The 18,197-nt window shown below is 36.9% G+C and overlaps 2 protein-coding genes across 2 annotated transcripts in view; one reads left to right on the top strand and one right to left on the bottom strand.

Annotated features, from left to right (window-relative positions):
- Positions 1-1,857: 1,857 nt before the first annotated feature.
- plekhj1 (pleckstrin homology domain containing, family J member 1) lies at positions 1,858-15,342 on the bottom strand. The gene is made up of 6 exons (XM_079819719.1): positions 15,050-15,342; positions 10,080-10,147; positions 6,592-6,658; positions 6,197-6,287; positions 6,057-6,120; positions 1,858-2,506 (listed from the first exon to the last, which is right to left on the bottom strand). Exons 1-6 carry the CDS (start codon positions 15,141-15,143, stop codon positions 2,420-2,422), a joined length of 471 nt encoding a protein of 156 aa, XP_079675845.1. The 5' UTR covers positions 15,144-15,342; the 3' UTR covers positions 1,858-2,419.
- A 635-nt stretch (positions 15,343-15,977) lies between these two features.
- The window catches only part of sf3a2 (splicing factor 3a, subunit 2), a 16,765-nt gene continuing 14,545 nt past the window's right edge, over positions 15,978-18,197 (top strand). The window contains exons 1-2 of the mRNA XM_079819717.1: positions 15,978-16,067; positions 17,363-17,583. Of these exons, the coding sequence (XP_079675843.1) occupies positions 17,386-17,583 (198 nt within the window). The 5' untranslated portion in view covers positions 15,978-16,067; positions 17,363-17,385. The remainder of the gene's footprint in view (positions 16,068-17,362; positions 17,584-18,197) is intronic.

The following is an 18,197-nucleotide window of genomic DNA, read 5'->3' as shown; positions in this document are numbered from 1 at the left end:
GTGAAAGACGACATTTGACTGAGTCAGAGATAACTTATTAAAAGTAATGAGGGTGTGTGTGTGTCAATAATTCATCACTGTGTGTGTGTGTGTGTGTGTGTGTGTGTGTGTGTGTGTGTAACACATTCAGCAGTGACTCGTGTCTCGCTCTTAAAGGGACAGTCACCTAAAAAAAACATCTACGCACTTACATAAATACTTCATTTTTACAGTGTAGTTCGATTTACTCACTCTCACGTATTTTTGTTTTTATTTACAGCTCAAATAAATGTTTTTACAGTGTGACCAATTTCCAGTAATGGGTAAAACATTTTTTTTTTCATATGAAAGCTGAATAAATAATATTTCCATTGATGTGTGGTTTGTACAATTATAACTGAAAATATAAATATTGAGGAAATCTCCTTTAAAGTTGTCCAAATGAAGTCCTTAGCACTACTAATAATACATTTATGATATATTTACGGTAGGACATTTACCAAATATCTTAATGTAACATGATCTTAATATCCTCAAGATGTTGCCATAAAAGAAAAATGTATAATTTTGACCCATACAATGTATTGTTGGCTATTGGTACAGATTTACCCTTGAGACACATGACTGGTGTTGAGCTCCAGGGTCACATGACTAACAAAAGGCACTTTCTTAATGACATCATCCTCCCGGAAGTGACATCAATAATTGGCGGGAATCAGAAGCACAAACAGTGAGTGTTATCAATGCATCTGATTAATTTTGTGTTTGTCACTCTAGGAAAAAAATCCATCTTGTTTGATCATTTTAATGCAACATTTTAAAAGCTGATTAAAAACATGACAACAAACAGTCAGCTAACCGCTAGCCACATGCGCTAATTCCTGAAATAACCTCAGATGCGTCACAAGCATCAACACATGAGATCATATTTGAGCTCATTTTCTGTTTCTTCACCTCTTGTGAAAATGAGTCTGAATATGTTGCATTTATAAAACGACTCATTTGTGGTGTTTAAAAGAAAATATTAGCATTATCTGTTGCACTGATTAAGGCGTGAGCAGCAGAATTTGAGTGTTATTGTGCAAAAAATTACATCTAAACATTCTTAAATCAAGATGCATTTACTTGAAGAAGCAAAATGACTCAGATATTATACTGTTTACTGAAGAAATGCATCAAAATGAAGTGATTTTGTACTTAAAGGTGCACTATGTAAGATTTTTTCAGTAAAATATATTTTGCATATATTTTGTTATATATTTTGTTCAGTTGAGTACTTACAGCACTTACAATATGTAAATGCTTTAACATAGTGCAACTTTAAAACAACAACAAACATCGGTCAGATTATTTTTCTGACCCCACCGGCAGATTTTCATTCATATTATATGAGCATTTCCTTGCGTAGCGTCTGAAGAGACTGTTAGTGGGTAAATCAGCACTAAACCAAAAGCACTGGTATCTTTTAAAAGAGCTTTATTAACAAAAAATAAGATTGAAATGAGAAACATATATAAATTATGAAATCTAAATGATCATTTCAAGTGCATAATCTCACATTCTGATGCACGAACCCTCTCGTTTAATGAAAGAGCACATTTGTGAATGCAATGTTTAAACACGTGAAATATTCAGGTCGTCTCAAAACCAAAAGGAAAAAATACTAAATTAAATTATGCATAAAGTAAATAAAGCCTGCGTTTATAGACTAATTATTGCATTTATGATAAATAATTATGTTGTGCATTTGTAAAATACACTGTAAGTTTAAGTTTCGTCCAAGTTGTCACTTAGTATTATTCAAAGTTGACTAAACTTTTATATATTTTATTTAAAAATATATAAATTATATTTTTTATCCTATATTTTTTACTTTTTAGGCAGTGCGAGCACTTACTTTTTTGAGTTGAATATTTTTTTACAGTGTAATTTACATTTTTAATTTGACGATTAATTTAATTTGCTGGGTAAATGCGCTTAATATCATGAAAATGATTTCACAATTTAATAGTCATAATGCAGGCTTAATGTTCTTTATGCAAAAATATAATTTCTATTTTTTCTTATGATTTTTGAAGTGAATTCAGACTATTATACAAACTCATAGGCACAATGAAAGCTTCAGTGCTTCTGGGAAAAGCCCTCTTTAGTGCACTAATGCATGCGTGAGCACACCTTTAAACATCACAGTTATAAAGGCAATAAAGGTGCTGAGATCAGTTTTTAAAGAGACGACCCATTTCCGGCCATCCTCATTAACTATGACCTTATTGGGAAGAAATTTTTATTGCAATTGGCTCAAACTCAGCAGACATTCATTACAGTAATATTACATATTTGCAAATAAAAAGATTATAGGAGGTCAGAATGTACAGTGATGGATACTGGCAGACTGAAGAAAAAACAAGCAAAAAACACCAAAACAGAGGATTGTGGGAGTTTATGTGGGAGGCGAAGGCAGAGGAGGAAGACCACTGTTGACCTGAAAGCGTGTTTCATCTGATATCCCATACTGCTCTAGTGGATCCTGCAGGAAAACACACATTACATCAAAGCATTATCAGTATTATTAATCGTTAAAAGATTGTGATCTTGATTCAAACACTGTCCAGTAAAGAAACAAGTGAGTCATTGAATCATTCACTCAAGAAATTTGTTCAAAAACACTGATTCATCCAGTAATGAAACAAGTGAAGTCTTTATGAGCGAGTCATTGAATCATTCACTCAAGAGATTTGTTCAAATACGCTGATTCATCCAGTAATGAAACAAGTGAAGTCTTTATGAGTGAGTCATTGAATCATTCATTCAAGAGATTCATTCAAAAACACTGATTCATCCAGTAATGAAACAAGTGAAGTCTTTATGAGCGAGTCATTGAATCATTCATTCAAGAGATTTGTTAAAAAACACTGATTCATCCATTAATGAAACAAGTGAAGTCTTTATGAGTGAGTCATTGAATCATTCACTCAAGAAATTTGTTCAAAAACACTGATTCATCCAGTAATGAAACAAGTGAAGTCTTTATGAGTGAGTCATTGAATCATTCACTCAAGAGATTTGTTCAAAAACGCTGATTCATCCAGTAATGAAACAAGTGAGTCATTGAATCATTCACTCAAGAGATTCGTTCAAAAACACTGATTCATCCATTAATGAAACAAGTGAAGTCTTTATGAGTGAGTCATTGAATCATTCATTCAAGAGATTTGTTCAAAAACGCTGATTCATCCAGTAATGAAACAAGTGAGTCATTGAATCATTCACTCAAGAGATTCGTTCTAAAACACTGATTCATCCAGTAATGAAACAAGTGAAGTCTTTGAGTGAGTCATTGAATCATTCATTCAAGAGATTTGTTCAAAAACACTGATTCATCCAGTAATGAAACAAGTGAAGTCTTTATGAGTGAGTCATTGAATCATTCACTCAAGAGATTCATTCAAAAACACTGATTCATCCAGTAATGAAACAAGTGAGTCATTGAATCAATCACTCAAGAGATTTGTTCGAAAATACACTGATTCATCCAGTAATGAAACAAGTGAAGTCTTTATGAGTGAGTCATTGAATCATTCATTCAAGAGATTCATTCAAAAACACTGATTCATCCAGTTATGAAACAAGTGAAGTCTTTATGAGTGAGTCATTGAATCATTCATTCAAGAGATTTGTTCAAAAACACTGATTCATCCAGTTATGAAACAAGTGAAGTCTTTATGAGTGGGTCATTGAATCATTCATTTAAGAGATTTGTTCAAAAACACTGATTCATCCAGTAATGAAACAAGTGAAGTCTTTATGAGTGAGTCATTGAATCATACACTCAAGAGATTTGTTAAAAAACACTGATTCATCCATTAATGAAACAAGTGAGTCATTGAATCATTCACTCAAGAGATTCGTTCTAAAACACTGATTCATCCAGTAATGAAGCAAGTGAAGTCTTTATGAGTGAGTCATTGAATCATTCATTCAAGAGATTTGTTCAAAAACGCTGATTCATCCAGTAATGAAACAAGTGAGTCATTGAATCATTCACTCAAGAGATTCGTTCGAAAATACACTGATTCATCCAGTAATGAAACAAGTGAAGTCTTTATGAGTGAGTCATTGAATCATTCATTCAAGAGATTCGTTCAAAAACGCTGATTCATCCAGTAATGAAACAAGTGAAGTCTTTATGAGTGAGTCATTGAATCATTCACTCAAGAGATTTGTTAAAAAACACTGATTCATCCATTAATGAAACAAGTGAGTCATTGAATCATTCACTCAAGAGATTCGTTCTAAAACACTGATTCATCCAGTAATGAAGCAAGTGAAGTCTTTATGAGTGAGTCATTGAATCATTCATTCAAGAGATTTGTTCAAAAACGCTGATTCATCCAGTAATGAAACAAGTGAGTCATTGAATCATTCACTCAAGAGATTCGTTCTAAAACACTGATTCATCCAGTAATGAAACAAGTGAAGTCTTTGAGTGAGTCATTGAATCATTCATTCAAGAGATTTGTTCAAAAACACTGATTCATCCAGTAATGAAACAAGTGAAGTCTTTATGAGTGAGTCATTGAATCATTCACTCAAGAGATTCATTCAAAAACACTGATTCATCCAGTAATGAAACAAGTGAGTCATTGAATCATTCACTCAAGAGATTCGTTCGAAAATACACTGATTCATCCAGTAATGAAACAAGTGAAGTCTTTATGAGTGAGTCATTGAATCATTCATTCAAGAGATTCGTTCAAAAACACTGATTCATCCAGTTATGAAACAAGTGAAGTCTTTATGAGTGAGTCATTGAATCATTCATTCAAGAGATTCGTTCAAAAACACTGATTCATCCAGTTATGAAACAAGTGAAGTCTTTATAAGTGAGTCATTGAATCATTCATTTAAGAGATTCGTTCAAAAACACTGATTAATCCAGTAATGAAACAAGTGAAGTCTTTATGAGTGAGTCATTGAATCATTCATTCAAGAGATTCATTCAAAAACACTGATTCATCCAGTAATGAAACAAGTGAAGTCTTTATGAGTGAGTCATTGAATCATTCACTCAAGAGATTCATTCAAAAACGCTGATTCATCCAGTAATGAAACAAGTGAATCATTGAATCATTCATTCAAGAGATTCATTCAAAAACACTGATTCATCCAGTAATGAAACAAGTGAAGTCTTTATGAGTGAGTCATTGAATCATGCATTCAAGAGATTCATTCAAAAACGCTGATTCATCCAGTAATGAAACAAGTGAAGTCTTTATGAGTGAGTCATTGAATCATGCATTCAAGAGATTCATTCAAAAACGCTGATTCATCCAGTAATGAAACAAGTGAATCATTGAATCATTCATTCAAGAGATTCATTCAAAAACACTGATTCATCCAGTAATGAAACAAGTGAAGTCTTTATGAGTGAGTCATTGAATCATGCATTCAAGAGATTCATTCAAAAACGCTGATTCATCCAGTAATGAAACAAGTGAAGTCTTTATGAGTGAGTCATTGAATCATTCACTCAAGAGATTCATTCAAAAACGCTGATTCATCCAGTAATGAAACAAGTGAATCATTGAATCATTCATTCAAGAGATTCATTCAAAAACACTGATTCATCCAGTAATGAAACAAGTGAAGTCTTTATGAGTGAGTCATTGAATCATGCATTCAAGAGATTCATTCAAAAACGCTGATTCATCCAGTAATGAAACAAGTGAAGTCTTTATGAGTGAGTCATTGAATCATGCATTCAAGAGATTCATTCAAAAACGCTGATTCATCCAGTAATGAAACAAGTGAATCATTGAATCATTCATTCAAGAGATTCATTCAAAAACACTGATTCATCCAGTAATGAAACAAGTGAAGTCTTTATGAGTGAGTCATTGAATCATGCATTCAAGAGATTCATTCAAAAACGCTGATTCATCCAGTAATGAAACAAGTGAATCATTGAATCATTCATTCAAGAGATTCATTCAAAAACACTGATTCATCCAATAATGAAACAAGTGAGTCATTGAATCATTCACTCGAGATTCGTTCAGAAACACTGATTCCCTCACCTTTCCAGTCAGCCGGTGGATTTCTGTGCGGTAGTAGATCAGGTTCTTGCGCATGAATTCATAACTGTGAGACAGAAGCAGATTAGGGTTATAAATCAGGAAACGCACAGGATGATGGGTAATGTCAGCGTCACACACACCTGGCTTTAATGATAGCGTCGATCCATTCGACACATTGTTCCTGAGAATCACATTCGAACAAATACTTCCTCTCAGCCTCGTCCAGGAACACTGGAAAACAAGCAAGAATATTCCTCATTATAATAATTCATACTCAGAATAAAGGGGCGTGGCCTAGTTGAGTTAGTTAGTTGTGTGTTGAAACGGTCGGTTATGGTAAGGGGAGGGGCATTTCCCAAACACCAATCACAACACACTGCTCCAGCCGACCAATCAGAGCACAGTGTGCTTTTCAGAAGGCGGGGCTTCATAGAGACAGGAAGTAAACAGAGCGTTACTGACAGACTGGGAAGAGAGGAGCCGCAACAATGGAGGATATGAGGAAAGCACAAACGTGTGAATCTGTGACTCTTACCGATAGAGAAAGCCTGATCGTCTTCTCTCTCCACGCGACACTGTTCCAGCAGGAGAGCACCGATTGGCTGAAAACACAAGCCAGTCAAACTAAGACCAATGTGACCATCGCCATCAGTGATGTCAGTAACGCGTTACTCTAATCCGACTGCTTTTTTCCAGTAGCGAGTAATCTAACGCGTTACTCTAATCCGACTACTTTTTTCCAGTAGCGAGTAATCTAACGCGTTACTCTAATCCGACTACTTTTTTCCAGTAGCGAGTAATCTAACGCGTTACTCTAATCCGACTACTTTTTTCCAGTAGCGAGTAATCTAACGCGTTACTCTAATCCGACTACTTTTTTCCAGTAGCGAGTAATCTAACGCGTTACTCTAATCCGACTGCTTTTTTCCAGTAGCGAGTAATCTAACGCGTTACTCTAATCCGACTGCTTTTTTCCAGTAGCGAGTAATCTAACGCGTTACTCTAATCCGACTACTTTTTTCCAGTAGCGAGTAATCTAACGCGTTACTCTAATCCGACTAGTTTTTTCCAGTAGCGAGTAATCTAACGCGTTACTCTAATCCGACTACTTTTTTCCAGTAGCGAGTAATCTAACGCGTTACTCTAATCCGACTGCTTTTTTCCAGTAGCGAGTAATCTAACGCGTTACTCTAATCCGACTGCTTTTTTCCAGTAGCGAGTAATCTAACGCGTTACTCTAATCCGACTACTTTTTTCCAGTAGCGAGTAATCTAACGCGTTACTCTAATCCGACTAGTTTTTTCCAGTAGCGAGTAATCTAATGCGTTACTCTAATCCGACTACTTTTTTCCAGTAGCGAGTAATCTAACGCGTTACTCTAATCCGACTAGTTTTTTCCAGTAGCGAGTAATCTAACGCGTTACTCTAATCCGACTGCTTTTTTCCAGTAGCGAGTAATCTAACGCGTAACTCTAATCCGACTGCTTTTTTCCAGTAGCGAGTAATCTAACGCGTTACTCTAATCCGACTACTTTTTTCCAGTAGCGAGTAATCTAATGCGTTACTCTAATCCGACTACTTTTTTCCAGTAGCGAGTAATCTAACGCGTTACTCTAATCCGACTACTTTTTTCCAGTAGCGAGTAATCTAACGCGTTACTCTAATCCGACTACTTTTTTCCAGTAGCGAGTAATCTAATGCGTTACTCTAATCTGACTACTTTTTTCCAGTAGCGAGTAATCTAATGCGTTACTCTAATCTGACTACTTTTTTCCAGTAGCGAGTAATCTAATGCGTTACTCTAATCCGACTACTTTTTTCCAGTAGCGAGTAATCTAATGCGTTACTCTAATCCGACTACTTTTTTCCAGTAGCGAGTAATCTAATGCGTTACTCTAATCCGACTACTTTTTTCCAGTAGCGAGTAATCTAACGCGTTACTGTAATCCGACTACTTTTTTCCAGTAGCGAGTAATCTAACGCGTTACTCTAATCCGACTACTTTTTTCCAGTAGCGAGTAATCTAACGCGTTACTCTAATCCGACTACTTTTTTCCAGTAGCGAGTAATCTAACGCGTTACTCTAATCCGACTACTTTTTTCCAGTAGCGAGTAATCTAATGCGTTACTCTAATCCGACTACTTTTTTCCAGTAGCGAGTAATCTAACGCTTTACTCTAATCCGACTACTTTTTTCCAGTAGCGAGTAATCTAACGCGTTACTCTAATCCGACTACTTTTTTCCAGTAGCGAGTAATCTAACTCGTTACTCTAATCCGACTACTTTTTTCCAGTAGCGAGTAATCTAACGCGTTACTCTAATCCGACTACTTTTTTCCAGTAGCGAGTAATCTAATGCGTTACTCTAATCCGACTACTTTTTTCCAGTAGCGAGTAATCTAACGCTTTACTCTAATCCGACTACTTTTTTCCAGTAGCGAGTAATCTAACGCGTTACTCTAATCCGACTACTTTTTTCCAGTAGCGAGTAATCTAATGCGTTACTCTAATCCGACTACTTTTTTCCAGTAGCGAGTAATCTAACGCGTTACTCTAATCCGACTACCTTTTTCCAGTAGCGAGTAATCTAACGCGTTACTCTAATCCGACTGCTTTTTTCCAGTTGCGAGTAATCTAACGTGTTACTCTAATCCGACTACTTTTTTCCAGTAGCGAGTAATCTAACGTGTTACTCTAATCCGACTACTTTTTTCCAGTAGCGAGTAATCTAACGTGTTACTCTAATCCGACTACTTTTTTCCAGTAGCGAGTAATCTAACGCGTTACTCTAATCCGACTGCTTTTTTCCAGTAGCGAGTAATCTAACGTGTTACTCTAATCCGACTACTTTTTTCCAGTAGCGAGTAATCTAACGTGTTACTCTAATCCGACTACTTTTTTCCAGTAGCGAGTAATCTAACGCGTTACTCTAATCCGACTACTTTTTTCCAGTAGCGAGTAATCTAATGCGTTACTCTAATCCGACTACTTTTTTCCAGTAGCGAGTAATCTAATGCGTTACTCTAATCCGACTACTTTTTTCCAGTAGCGAGTAATCTAACGCGTTACTCTAATCCGACTGCTTTTTTCCAGTAGCGAGTAATCTAATGCGTTACTCTAATCCGACTACTTTTTTCCAGTAGCGAGTAATCTAACGCGTTACTCTAATCCGACTACTTTTTTCCAGTAGCGAGTAATCTAATGCGTTACTCTAATCCGACTACTTTTTTCCAGTAGCGAGTAATCTAATGCGTTACTCTAATCCGACTACTTTTTTCCAGTAGCGAGTAATCTAATGCGTTACTCTAATCCGACTACTTTTTTCCAGTAGCGAGTAATCTAACGCGTTACTCTAATCCGACTACTTTTTTCCATTAGCGAGTAATCTAATGCGTTACTCTAATCCGACAACTTTTTTCCAGTAGTGAGTAATCTAACGCGTTACTCTAATCCGACTACTTTTTTCCAGAAGCGAGTAATCTAACGCGTTACTCTAATCCGACTACTTTTTTCCAGTAGCGAGTAATCTAACGTGTTACTATTTCCAAACTAGTAATCAGATTAAAGTCACTGTGAGTTACTATTTTAGTAATTTTCCTTAGTAAAAATATATATTTTTGCTTTTTTCTTGCGTCTCGGGGAGAGTATTTATATTAAGTGAAGTCAAGAAAGACTGTCTTTATTACATTTTTTATTAAAACATGTTTTTTTTTAATTCAGGAAATATTTTTTAATTTCAACTTAAAATGTCAGGAGATACATTGTTGACGTTACTGTTAAAAATGCACTTCCAATAGAGTGTTGGCAAAAACTGTTGTCATTTCTATGTTGAGGCGGCAGGGGTGTTGTCGGCAAATGCTGAATGTAACTAATAAAGTAACTTGTAATCTAACTTAGTTACTTTTAAAATCAAGTAATCTGTGAAGTAACTAAGTTACTTTTTAAAGGAGTAATCAGTAATCAGATTACTTTTTCAAAGTAACTGTGGCAACACTGACCGCATGTGTTGATATTCGCACTCACCTCGTCTTCATCGGTGCGGAAGTAAAACAGGAAATTAACGATTAGTTTCACCAGACGCTTCTTCACAACTGTGGAGGGAAACAGAGGAGAAGTCAGACTCGGTTACGCCTCAAACAGACCAGTCTAGTGTTGCACAGTCAAAAGCCCCGTTTCCACCGAAATTACCCGGAACAATTTGTACCAGGAACTTTTTTCCCCCCAGACCTGCTACTGTCTGCGTTTCCACTGCGGTCTAAAGTATCGTGAAGATTAGGCAAATTAGGCCAGAGATGTAGGACTGCGCGACTGTTCCTCCCAGTCAGAGACGGACAGGAATCATTTTAGTGCGATACTAGGTGCGTTTACATGGATTACTGTAATCGGTTTAAAAGTCCAATCCGAATGAAAATGCTCCATATAAACACCTCAATCGGAATAAAAATGGCCAAACCGAATGAAATTGTAATGGGTTTGAGAGGGGTGGGATAAACCTTTCCATGAAAAATTCCACCATGTAAACGATCTGATCCGATTAATGAGTGTACGTCTTTCTGTGACGTGATATACAGCGGCGCGCTCACACCAGGCTAATGTTGACAAGAGAGGAAAGTTCATTTTTCTGAGGTATTAAACGTTTTATTTCGTAACATGTTATGAACATAATGCTGGAATAATGACACAGACATAGCCTGGCTACACCATCTCATCTTGACAGCGTTTGTCATGGGCTTCAACTGCGCCTGACAGAAGAATTTATTTTTCTGAGGTGATTCTTACACTTTACGACAAATAATGAATAGCTTTTATAAAACTGTACAAGTCCTGGTGGCCGTTGAGAGTTGCCATGACAACGGGGAACATTCAAGCTGCTGGAGAGGACGTGTCGACATTTCTCTCTGTTTCTCGTAAGTTATATATAAAAAAAGTTCAACAACTGCTTCAAATTGGTTAAAGGTGGGGTAGGTAAGAATGATCTAAAACACTTTTGTCCAAATTTGTTTAAACTTTCTTTATATGTCAATACATAATTAAAATGTAAGTACTCTGAAAAAGAGAGTATAAAAATCGAGTGACTCTAGACTTTTTAATCTGCAATAAACACCGCTCATTATTTTCGTTCGGGCCGAATCAAGTGATTGGCTTGGGCGACTGTCACTCTCTCTCGTTACCATGGCAACCACCGCTTTTGCTACAGGATCCGCCCACATGCGCCCCAGTGTTGCCAAGGGCTACTTCATCACTGTTGCCGCGGCTGTTTTTCATGTCCGCGGGTTGAAGCGACCCCAATTATGTGATATTTTGCCCCGGGATTTGTGAATTTTAGCAGGCAGCTCTACCAAAAAGACACATATTTTACCCCCCAAATGCGATTTTTACTGGAGAAACATGATTGTGCTTGTTTTGGGCTAGTTTTGAGTAGCAATTGGGCGGATTTTGTTGTGAAAACCTGGCAACCCTGACGCACCCGTTTGAGTTCAAGAGGCTGTATTTCTGCTGGACAGGTCATCTTTCATTCTGATTATAAATTTTTTTGGTTTATGTTTTCATGAAGCATGTCTCACTAGCACACGTAGCTGCCTAATATAGCTAACATAACATTAATTAGCATAAAGTTACAATGTTATACACTTAGCGAGCCATTAGTAGAGATGATAAATACTCGATATGCTTAGCTCAAGTTGATCGCTGTCGTGTTGAATTTCGCAAAATGTAACTTTAGATAACAAAATGCATGTGTAAAAGCTAGTACACCGCATCCAGGAACTTTTTTTAGAACTAAGTTAGCTTTAGCTACTACGCTCTGTCTAAACTCTTCTACCATGTTCACCGGGAACTTTACCTGCACTTTATTTCGGCCCTTGGTTTGTTTTTATATACTCTACCTATGTTTACATCTTGTATCTGTGTGTGTCGTAGACACTGTGTTGTGTGTGTATTTTAAACTTTACCAGTATCGTTATTCTAGCTTGAGAGTGAGTACTAAAAGACATCTTATTTGTTTATAATCATAATGATAAAGTTAGATTTTTTATTACATGTGATTCTGACATGATGTCACTACATGCACTTCTTCTCGCTCGCCTCAGGTTAATAATGAATGTTAATAATGTTAAAGCTGATCGCGGTGGGCGTGGCACGTTCATGTGTTTTGGGGGCGTGGCTTTGGAAAGAGCCCAGAAGGGAGAAGGTGGAGTGAATGGAAATAATGAGCTGTCTTTAAAACAGTCGTGAAAGGTCTACAGACACTCAATTTTCATACTTTCTTTTTCAGAGTACTTACATTTTAATTATGTATTGATATATAAAGAAAGCTTAAACAAATTTGGAAAAAAAGTTTTTTAACCAAATCCTACCTTTAAGTAACATTACCCAGTCTACTTTAATTACTTTTGTTAATATTTATACCTTTGTGATTTTGGTATCTTTCCTTAATCATCTGAAATATCTATGCGTCTAGTAACGTTAATGATGCTGAGCACGTCTTGAATGCTTTTATCCTATGTTTTTATTAATAATTTGGGTGCATTTTATTGTTAATTTTGTGTTTTTCAAAATAAATGAATTGAATTCATTTTGATTCCGCATTCATCATTCACAGCTGTTGAAATAGCCATTGTATAGGACATAAATTAGTTTAAACTACTGCATGTCCGCCCACAGAAAAATAAATAAATATAAAAATTACCAACACAGAACTATTGATCCACGAACGTCGAAGTTATTATAATCTCACACACCGAGTACCAGCCCAAAGTTCCTGGGGAAAGTTCCTGCGGTGGAAACGCGGCTAAAATCGAACATAAAACTGGTTTAAGGCCTGTACGAATATCGCGCGTGCTTATCGCCAACGTTTTTCGGCGCGTCTTTGTGTTCACACCCAATCAATTTTCATTGGCGATGCGCCGAGTGAATGCACATTCAGGAGATGATGGCGTTCCCGGTCCACAAGGTGGCGCTGCGCTACTTTACGTTTCTGACACTCGCTCGTCACGAAGAAGAAGAAGAGAGACGGTATTTACGTTCTACCAAAACCATTCACACACTTTTGCTAACTGGCAAGCAGCATTAGCAGCTCATCTTCTTTGTCTACTTCCTCTTGGTCGTATCAGTGTGTGCTCGGCAAGACCGTTTTGTGCTTGAGCGCCACCAAGTGGTGTTTTACTGTAACTTCAGCAGCTCCAGGCACGTCAACTAAAGCACTGATCTCATTGGTTTGCCAGTTTTTAACGCGAGCGTCAAAACAAAAAAACGAACCCAAAAGTTTTTTTAAATGGCGCTTTTACATCTGCTGTTTTGCGTGTTGGTGTGCACACTCACATTGGCGCCCTTTGTTTAGTCACGAGGCGTTAAATGCGCGCGGAAATCGTCCAGGTGTTTTTAATATTTGTATTAGTTTGTATTGTAAAACTTAATTTTTCAGAATTAGATGCACTATATAAAATAAAGCTTATTATTATTGATTATAAAATTTTTCCTGAATGATTGCTGATCTGACAATGCGTTCAAAAAATGGGAGCGCACGTAGTGCATGTCACATGATCCGCCTGCTGATGCTTTTGAACCTATTAACGACCAACAGCGATTCAATTCCTGTCAGATTTTATTGTGTAGCGTAGAAACGCATCATTAATAATAACAGGGCGTCAAGTTCTGTCACAATTCAGCAACTACCAATTGATTGGCTGTTGTCAATGTTTTTATCGTTCATCAGATAAAATAAAATAAAAAATCGTTCTGAAAAAGATTCCAACGATATCAGTCCTCGTTATAGTTGTGTTATGGAACTCGCATTGCGTAGAAATTATTATCAGCGTGTCTGACGGTTTCGTTGATCATCTTTCCTGTATTATAGTGTTGTTGCATCATGACAGCTTCGTTATAATTTCATTTTCAATGTTGGCAATCTTAAGTGGACAAGCTGAGACAAAAAGTTGAACTTTATGCAAATTCGTATACTACCAATTGAAGTTTGCGTAGTGGAGGTCATGTGACTCGCCAGCTGATGCAGTTGGAACACCTACTAACAATTAAATCCCTGTCCGATTAAGAACGATAACTATAGATATAGCGTTAACTATATTAGCACCCACACAAACAGACGATAACTTTTTGTATGCGTGCACTGTCGCTTTAAATTCCTGTTGGGAGGATTCTGATCCTTTCTGTCAATGTTTTTATCGTTCATCAGCTTTAAAAAATCGTTCTGAATAAGAGTCCAACGATATCAGTCCTCGTTATAGTTGTGTTGTGGACCTCACTTTTCTCAATATGATTTTATCGTATTGCGCAGAAATTATTATTGGTGCGTCCCAATTCTCGTACTCTCGCACTATTCAATGCGGTTTTTGAAGTATAAATTTAAAGTGCAAAAAAATACTTAATTTTCTTCACAAATCGTTTAAAAAGTATGCTTTGTATAGTATCAATGAAATTTGGATGTACTACATCCGATGTTGTTACCGTCATGTGACCTACCAGCATCAGTTGCGATAGTAAAGTGTTAATCAAATTATAAATAAACGTATAAAGCTAATTGACTATACATAGTGCGTAATATTGGGTATTGTTTGCGACACACATACAAATGTTGTCGTTTTGTTGCATTCTTCCAGACAACTTAATTTATTATAAATGTAATTTCTAACATGGAAGCGATTTCTGAGGCGAAAAAGTCAAACGAGATTAACTTTATGCAAATGCAGCAACTACCTATCAGCGTGCGCGTAGTGAAGGTCACGTGACCCGCAGTTCGCGTACGAATACTGACTAAATGAGCAATTAATAGGCTGTACTCGGAATAGCATATTACTTTTATCATTGGTGTCATATCTTTACAAGCCAGAAATAGTACGAGTAAGTTAGTATGCAACAATGCTACTTCGAATCATAACATTGATCGTAAAAAGGGGAGAGTCTTCTAGTCCTGTCGTTGATTCGGTCTAGTTTTGAGCGCGTCTTGTAGAAACTGGAGAGAAATTATGGGCTGTTACCGTCTCCTTTCTTCGGGCCTCTCATGCCCAGCTCGGCCGCTCTCTCTGACGGCTGGCGGCTCAGGAACACCAGCTCCTTCTCGTTAAATCGCATTTTTAGCTCTTTGACAGCAGTTTCGTCTCACTAAAGCGCATTTCAGGACTTTAAACAGATCAGATATTCCTCATCCGGACTGTCAGTCATACTGTCGCTCTACTGATTCTGAGAACCGAATCTAAACACACACACACATAGATGTGTTTACGTAGAAGCCAAATTCGACTAATCCAGACACGTCGGCGCGCCCGCCATCTTGGAACGGTCAGCGTGTCGTCACTCGATTCAATGATCGCGCAGATTCTGGTTGTGAAACCGCTGAGATTTAATGTCCTGAAGAAATGGGATAACCTTTCTCATGTTAGAATGTATTCTCTATACGTATTCGCTTAATATTATAGGGTTTTATAGTATGGTAACCTTTTAATGTTGTATTCGCTGACGCCTTCGTGTGTTAGTTTAGCAAAATCGTCTGCTGATGTCTTTTGATATAGACATTCATCCAACTACGGTTGCAGACTCCCAGAAAACTGGCTCTCGAGTGTTCACGGACGATGTTTTGACCGTTCCAATATGGCGGACGGCTTAACAGCCACTAATGAGGCATCTATACGCACACAAGTTGGAGGAACTGAACACATTTAGCCGACAGAGGGCGCTGATTTACCACTTAAAAACGCCTGTACAGTACACACCTACATATATAAATGTCTTTAAAATAATAAGCCATGTTTATGTTAATTCGATTTTTTAAGATGGTGTGTTTCAAACACGAATTGTCGCTTATTTTTTAGTAAAAACCGGTCAAGTATGTTTTCTTTTATACTTGTGTGCACCCTCACTGTATTTTAAGCATTGCTGTTGTACTGTGAGTGTGATCAATAAAGTTGTGCATGTCAAAATAACAGGAACAGGAAGAGCATCACTCGTCGCGCATGCGCATTACAACTGCGACGGCGGCAAGCGTGATCTGGACGTTAGGTAAAGTTGTTTTCAAAATGAGTTTTTCGATAAAAATGATACTTATTTTCACTTTTAAAACAAAGATAACACATCAGTCTTTTAATAAGCCATATGGGGTTGTTATTGTTCATTGAAAGGGCAGCTTTAAAAGCAGATCGGTCAGATTCTGCTCTAACACACTATTGTGTTATTATTATTTTTGTGCAAACTTAACGTTATATTTAATTTTAGTTGATAAGTGAAACCTTACACTCAACCTTAAATGGGATCATATGCGTTTTGTGTTTTTTTTAAATATTATTCTGTTATGTTAGTCAAGGTTTCTTGCTCTAAAAATATTATATAATATTTTTGTGACTATTTTCCACTCTCAGACATTTACAATTTAACAAGCTAACGTTCAGACAATTGTATTTAAGTTTGAAAGTTTGAAGTAATCGAGCTCTTGTCTTTTATTATTGGCTACCATCATCTATGAAGATGTTGTACCACCATTTCGGTAAATGATCGCGTACCGTTGTAGGTACTAACGTTACATTTGAATTTTGAATTGGCGACCGTTAAAAACGAACGCTCTACTTTTTAACGGTTACCTGACGTTTGAATTTTAACGTTTCGATTCCAATAAGGTAAAGCAAATTGTTTTGGATATCATTCAGATTTATTCTGTCTTTAAAACATCTCATTGTAGCTGAATATCGTCAACAGGCTAAAGAACTTTACACAAGGAACTTTTGCCTATGGTTTAAAAATAATAGCCAAACAAATCAAAATCAAAAGCATTATTAAAGACAAACACTCAGTAGTTAAAAAAAAGAACAAATAAGGCATTTGCAATGCACAAAGATACGATTTAAATGACCAGTGTTTTAAGCTTTTCAGGTATTCGGGTACAGAAACTGTAATTAAATGTAAAATAACACTGCATTTTATAAATATACATATATGTAATGTATATTTATAAAATGGCAGTGTTATTTTACATTTGATTACAGCTTATATTTTATAGTTACAAAAGTCAACAAAGTCTTTTATTGTTTAATTAACGTTATTATAGATACAGCAGCAGGAATATTAGGCTGCTGTCACTTTAAGAGCTAATGCACGGGTTCCAATATACTGTTACGCGTTTCCTTTTTCAACTGTTTACTTTAGACATAACCGACTGTGTTTATGATGATAGCTCAGTTCAGTAACACACACTATTCAGTATGAGAGGCGGCTTTCTGTGCGCATGTTTTGAATGTGCGCAAGATGAAGAATGCATCACATGTCCCCTTTAACGGTGTTTCCCTCTTGGCTGGTTTCCGCAGCTGTAGCGTGAGGATCTGCCATCATGGATTTCCAGCACAGAGCTGGCGGGAAAACGGGCAGCGGCGGCGTCGCCTCGTCGTCCGAGAGCAACCGTGACCGGCGTGAGCGACTGCGGCAGCTCGCGCTCGAGACCATAGACATCAATAAAGATCCGTACTTCATGAAAAACCACTTGGGGTCTTATGAGTGTAAACTGTGTCTCACGCTGCACAATAATGAGGTATGAGGAGGAACATTAAAGGATTAGTTCACTTTTAAATAAACTTTTGCTGATCATTTCCTCACCCCATGTCATCCAAGATGTCCATGTGTTTCTTTCTGCAGTCGAAAAGAAATTAAAGTTTTGGATGAAAACAGTCCAGGATTGTTCTCCATATAATGGACTTCAATGGGCCCCAAACGGTTCAAATGACAGTTTCAGTGCAGCTTTAAAGGGCTTTAAACGACACCAGATGATGAATAAGGGTCTGATCTAGACAAACCATCAGCTTCTGAGAGAAACCCAGCAGTATTTATGCTATTATTTTACCTCTTATCAGACGAACGTGATCATCTCTGAGCTCAGACATAACTTCCGGCAAGTAAGGTCAAATACGATTGTGGTTATAGATGTATACGTAGATGCCTCATTAGCACCTGCACGGATCAGTAGAATGAGGCATCTACTATTGATATATCTATGACCACGCTCGTATTTTGACCTCACTTAGCGGAAGTTATGTCTGAGCTCAGAGATGATCACGTTCGTCTGATAAGAGGTAAAATAATATCATAAATACTGCTGGGTTTCTCTCAGAAACTGATGGTTTGTCTAGATCAGACCCTTATTCATCA

Source organism: Gobio gobio, assembly GCF_949357685.1.
Source record: "Gobio gobio genome assembly, chromosome: 6".
Taxonomy (NCBI): Eukaryota; Metazoa; Chordata; class Actinopteri; order Cypriniformes; family Gobionidae; genus Gobio; species Gobio gobio.
This window is presented reverse-complemented; position numbering and strand designations above follow the sequence as displayed.